This window comes from Diabrotica undecimpunctata, chromosome 6 (assembly GCF_040954645.1).
Source record: "Diabrotica undecimpunctata isolate CICGRU chromosome 6, icDiaUnde3, whole genome shotgun sequence".
Taxonomy (NCBI): domain Eukaryota; kingdom Metazoa; phylum Arthropoda; class Insecta; order Coleoptera; family Chrysomelidae; genus Diabrotica; species Diabrotica undecimpunctata.
Window position 1 is genome coordinate 103741815 of NC_092808.1, and position 3121 is coordinate 103744935.

At 28.6% G+C, this 3121-nt stretch overlaps 1 protein-coding gene across 1 annotated transcript; it reads right to left on the minus strand.

The window, feature by feature from the left end:
- Window positions 1-540: 540 nt before the first annotated feature.
- On the minus strand, window positions 541-2732 carry bcn92 (LYR motif-containing protein bcn92). Its single transcript, XM_072533739.1, has 3 exons — window positions 2411-2732; window positions 1884-2001; window positions 541-690 (listed from the first exon to the last, which is right to left on the minus strand). The coding sequence occupies exons 1-3, from the start codon at window positions 2485-2487 to the stop codon at window positions 628-630; spliced, it is 258 nt and encodes an 85-aa protein (XP_072389840.1). The 5' UTR covers window positions 2488-2732; the 3' UTR covers window positions 541-627.
- Window positions 2733-3121: the final 389 nt, after the last annotated feature.

The following is a 3121-nucleotide window of genomic DNA, read 5'->3' on the forward strand; positions in this document are numbered from 1 at the left end:
GTGGTGTATAGCTAATGGGATAATATAGGATAAATAGTAATATAAGAATATATTAAGATAGGACATCTGAAGAGGATAATGGAGATAGAACAGAATGATCCAGCTAGAAAAACGCTCTTTGATAGACCTGTTGGCCAGAGAAGAAGGGTAAGGCCTAGAACAAGGTTCTTTGATAACATTGATGAAGACATGAGGAATATGGTAATACATGCTTGGCAGAGGAAGACAATGGATAGTGACTACTGGAGAAAAATTCTTGGGGAGGCTAGGACCCAATCAGGGTTGTAAAGTCAGAATGATGATGATGACGTTTAGTTTGAAAATTATTCATCCAGGGCCCTGAGTCAAAAGTATAACTACTGGTCAAACTAATGTTTACAATTCATACATTTTTTTTTAAGAATTAATATATTTAACATTGTAATAACCAGTAAAATGTACTATTGTACATTGTAGTGGAATGTACATAAATACAATTATAATATATATTTCTTTAAGAGAAATTAACTATGAGGAAATTGGTGACAGTAAACATGTCTATTTGATATTTAAAAATCTATTAATATCATAAACATTCAAATTTAACATTTCACATTATACTACTTAAACTACAACTATTATTAAAATCTATTTCTGCAACTCATGTTCTATTACTAATTTATCAACTGCATAAAGCTGTCCTATAATTGCCTAAAACAGAAAAAAAAACAGTAAAAATCTAATAGTTATTTACTATATGGGGTAATGAGGCTAACGAAAAAGACAGTCTTAATGGTGCTTAAGAATCATATGAACAACTAAGTCTTACTTCAGATAATGTATGCTGTGCATTTTTCATGTTGCATTTTATGTTATTTTTATACATTGTTGTGCTGAGTTTTGACTTTTGCTAATTTATAATTTATTACCTGAATTATTATTCTGTGTTTTGCTGTAATTGTCTTAATCATAACAAATGTAATTAAAAGATAATAAATATCAGTTATTTTCAATATTACTTTGTGTAAAAATACATAGTATTGTTAAAAGTAATCAAGATTTTTAGTCTTTCAAAACAATATGGTGGATATCAGACATTTTTACCACTTTTAACTTTTAAAAGATCTAAAAATTTGATTTGAAAGAAATGTAATCTAATCTAACGTAACAATAGACATATAGTACAAATAGACTGAGCACTGCAATACAGGTCCATTCCCTCAGTACTATAGAGAAAACTGACACAAAATAGTCTCTGCATCTCTTTCTAATAGATAACCTTATTGCCCACTACAAACACAAGTGAAGGGAAGGTCACATGGACGATAACCCAGACCCATTAGAAAGAGATGCAGGGACTGCATTGCTTTAGTTTTCTTTGCTGCACTGGGGGAACAGGCCTGTATTTCAGTGCTCAGTCTATTTGTATTATATGTCTATGAATGTAACTAAACCTAACCTAACCTAACCATATCTAACCTAAAACTGCTAATCTTGTTTAAAGTACATAGGTACAAATAAAATGTTTTAATCTAACCCAATATAACCAAACTTAACCTAATCGAAACAAATATAACTTAACCAAATCTAACCTAAACCTGCTAACAAACCAGTATTTTTTTAAAAGTAGGTAAGAATAAAATATTAAATGACAAATCTGTTAGCTACACTGTGACACAGTGCCTTGAGGAAAATATATTTGGTTATGTTGAGTGCTCTAAACTAATCATTGCCTGAAATTTGGTATGGTGGACTACCACAAGTGCCAACACAAAATGACAGTCTCATCACCATCTGACTTTCTAGTTGGCCTCAATAGGCTAGTACACATAATTTTATGTATTATAACAGTTGGAAGAATATCATAAAAATAAGAATTAAAATATTTATGTATCTATTATTACCTGTCTCCTTATTGTTTCTAAATTTTTTTCTGCCTTTTCAATGAGTACTCCTATTTGGTTATTTGATATTGATTTATTTTCTTTAAAAGCGTCTCTTACTCTTCTTAAAGCATATTCCCTAAAAATATAATACTGTAATATCTCAGCATTCAGAAAATGACTCAAAAATTTCAACTTTTACAGAAATTACCAAGCATAAGGAGTAGATGAAAGTAATCATAAATGTTTTCCAGGCGAAAGAACAAAATAATAAAAAGGAAGAGATGGTTTTAAAGAAAGAATAAAAATAATCTGACTCCTCTAATTCTCTCTAACACTCTAATTTAATGAACAAAATGTATAGCAAAGTAAACGCGATTTTAATAAAAAAAAAAACAACTACAAAGCCATTTCTCACAAAATAGGAATAAACTACACAAAAACATCACTTAATTACAGTAGTTAACTGACTATATCAACATCAGAAAATAATATATGTTAATAATATGATAATTTGATGTAGCTATATAATGTATTTTAAGATTTACCTAAAATTATAAGCTGGAATTTTTCTTGATTCTTTTAGCATTGTTTTATACAACTTTAATATTTCGAGTCTAGACATACTAAATGTGGTTGTTGAAATAAATAATTTTTAATTCATGTACAATACACTGCTGTATAAACTTTTACTTTTTGTCTGATTTAGATGTTTCAATATTCTGTTCAATATCAATACTTAACTTAAAAATTTCATATCTTTTTGAACTAAATTCATCTTCTATTTTGTATATGACATTTGAAATTTTGAAGCTGTTATGATGAATCAATTAAAAAAATGTCATACTTCTTATTTCGTTTTAACTATCACTGGTTTAGTTGTGAAATCCTATTACTACGTATACCGCAAAAAATTAATAATAAAAAAATTGTTCACTAAAAACAAATCATTGTTTTCTATATTTAAAATTTCCAACTATGAGTTTACATCCTTTATTTCTCAGTACCGGCAACCAGATATACAGAACACTATTGCTGTAAGTATATATTAAGGTAGGATCATCGATGTATATTATGTATTTCCCATGGTACAATCTCCCATCAATATTTTCCATAGGGTAAAGTTTTGAAACCGATTTTATTACTGTAACCAAGAGTTCGCAAACATTCAATAGTACTCTGTATTAACGTAGAGTAGACAGTAAACAACAAAATCCTGAAAGAGGAGTAATCATTCATAATATATCAAGATTAACTTT

Bases quoted from the DNA above. Each gene is read 5' to 3' on its own strand.
- bcn92 (XM_072533739.1), bottom strand. From the start codon at position 2,487: ATGTCTAGACTCGAAATATTAAAGTTGTATAAAACAATGCTAAAAGAA. The intron at 2,002-2,410 runs GTAAATCTTAAA...TTATATTTTTAG, and splicing joins ATTCCAGCTTATAATTTTAG to GGAATATGCTTTAAGAAGAG. The intron at 691-1,883 runs GTAATAATAGAT...TTTCTGTTTTAG, and splicing joins TAGAAACAATAAGGAGACAG to GCAATTATAGGACAGCTTTA.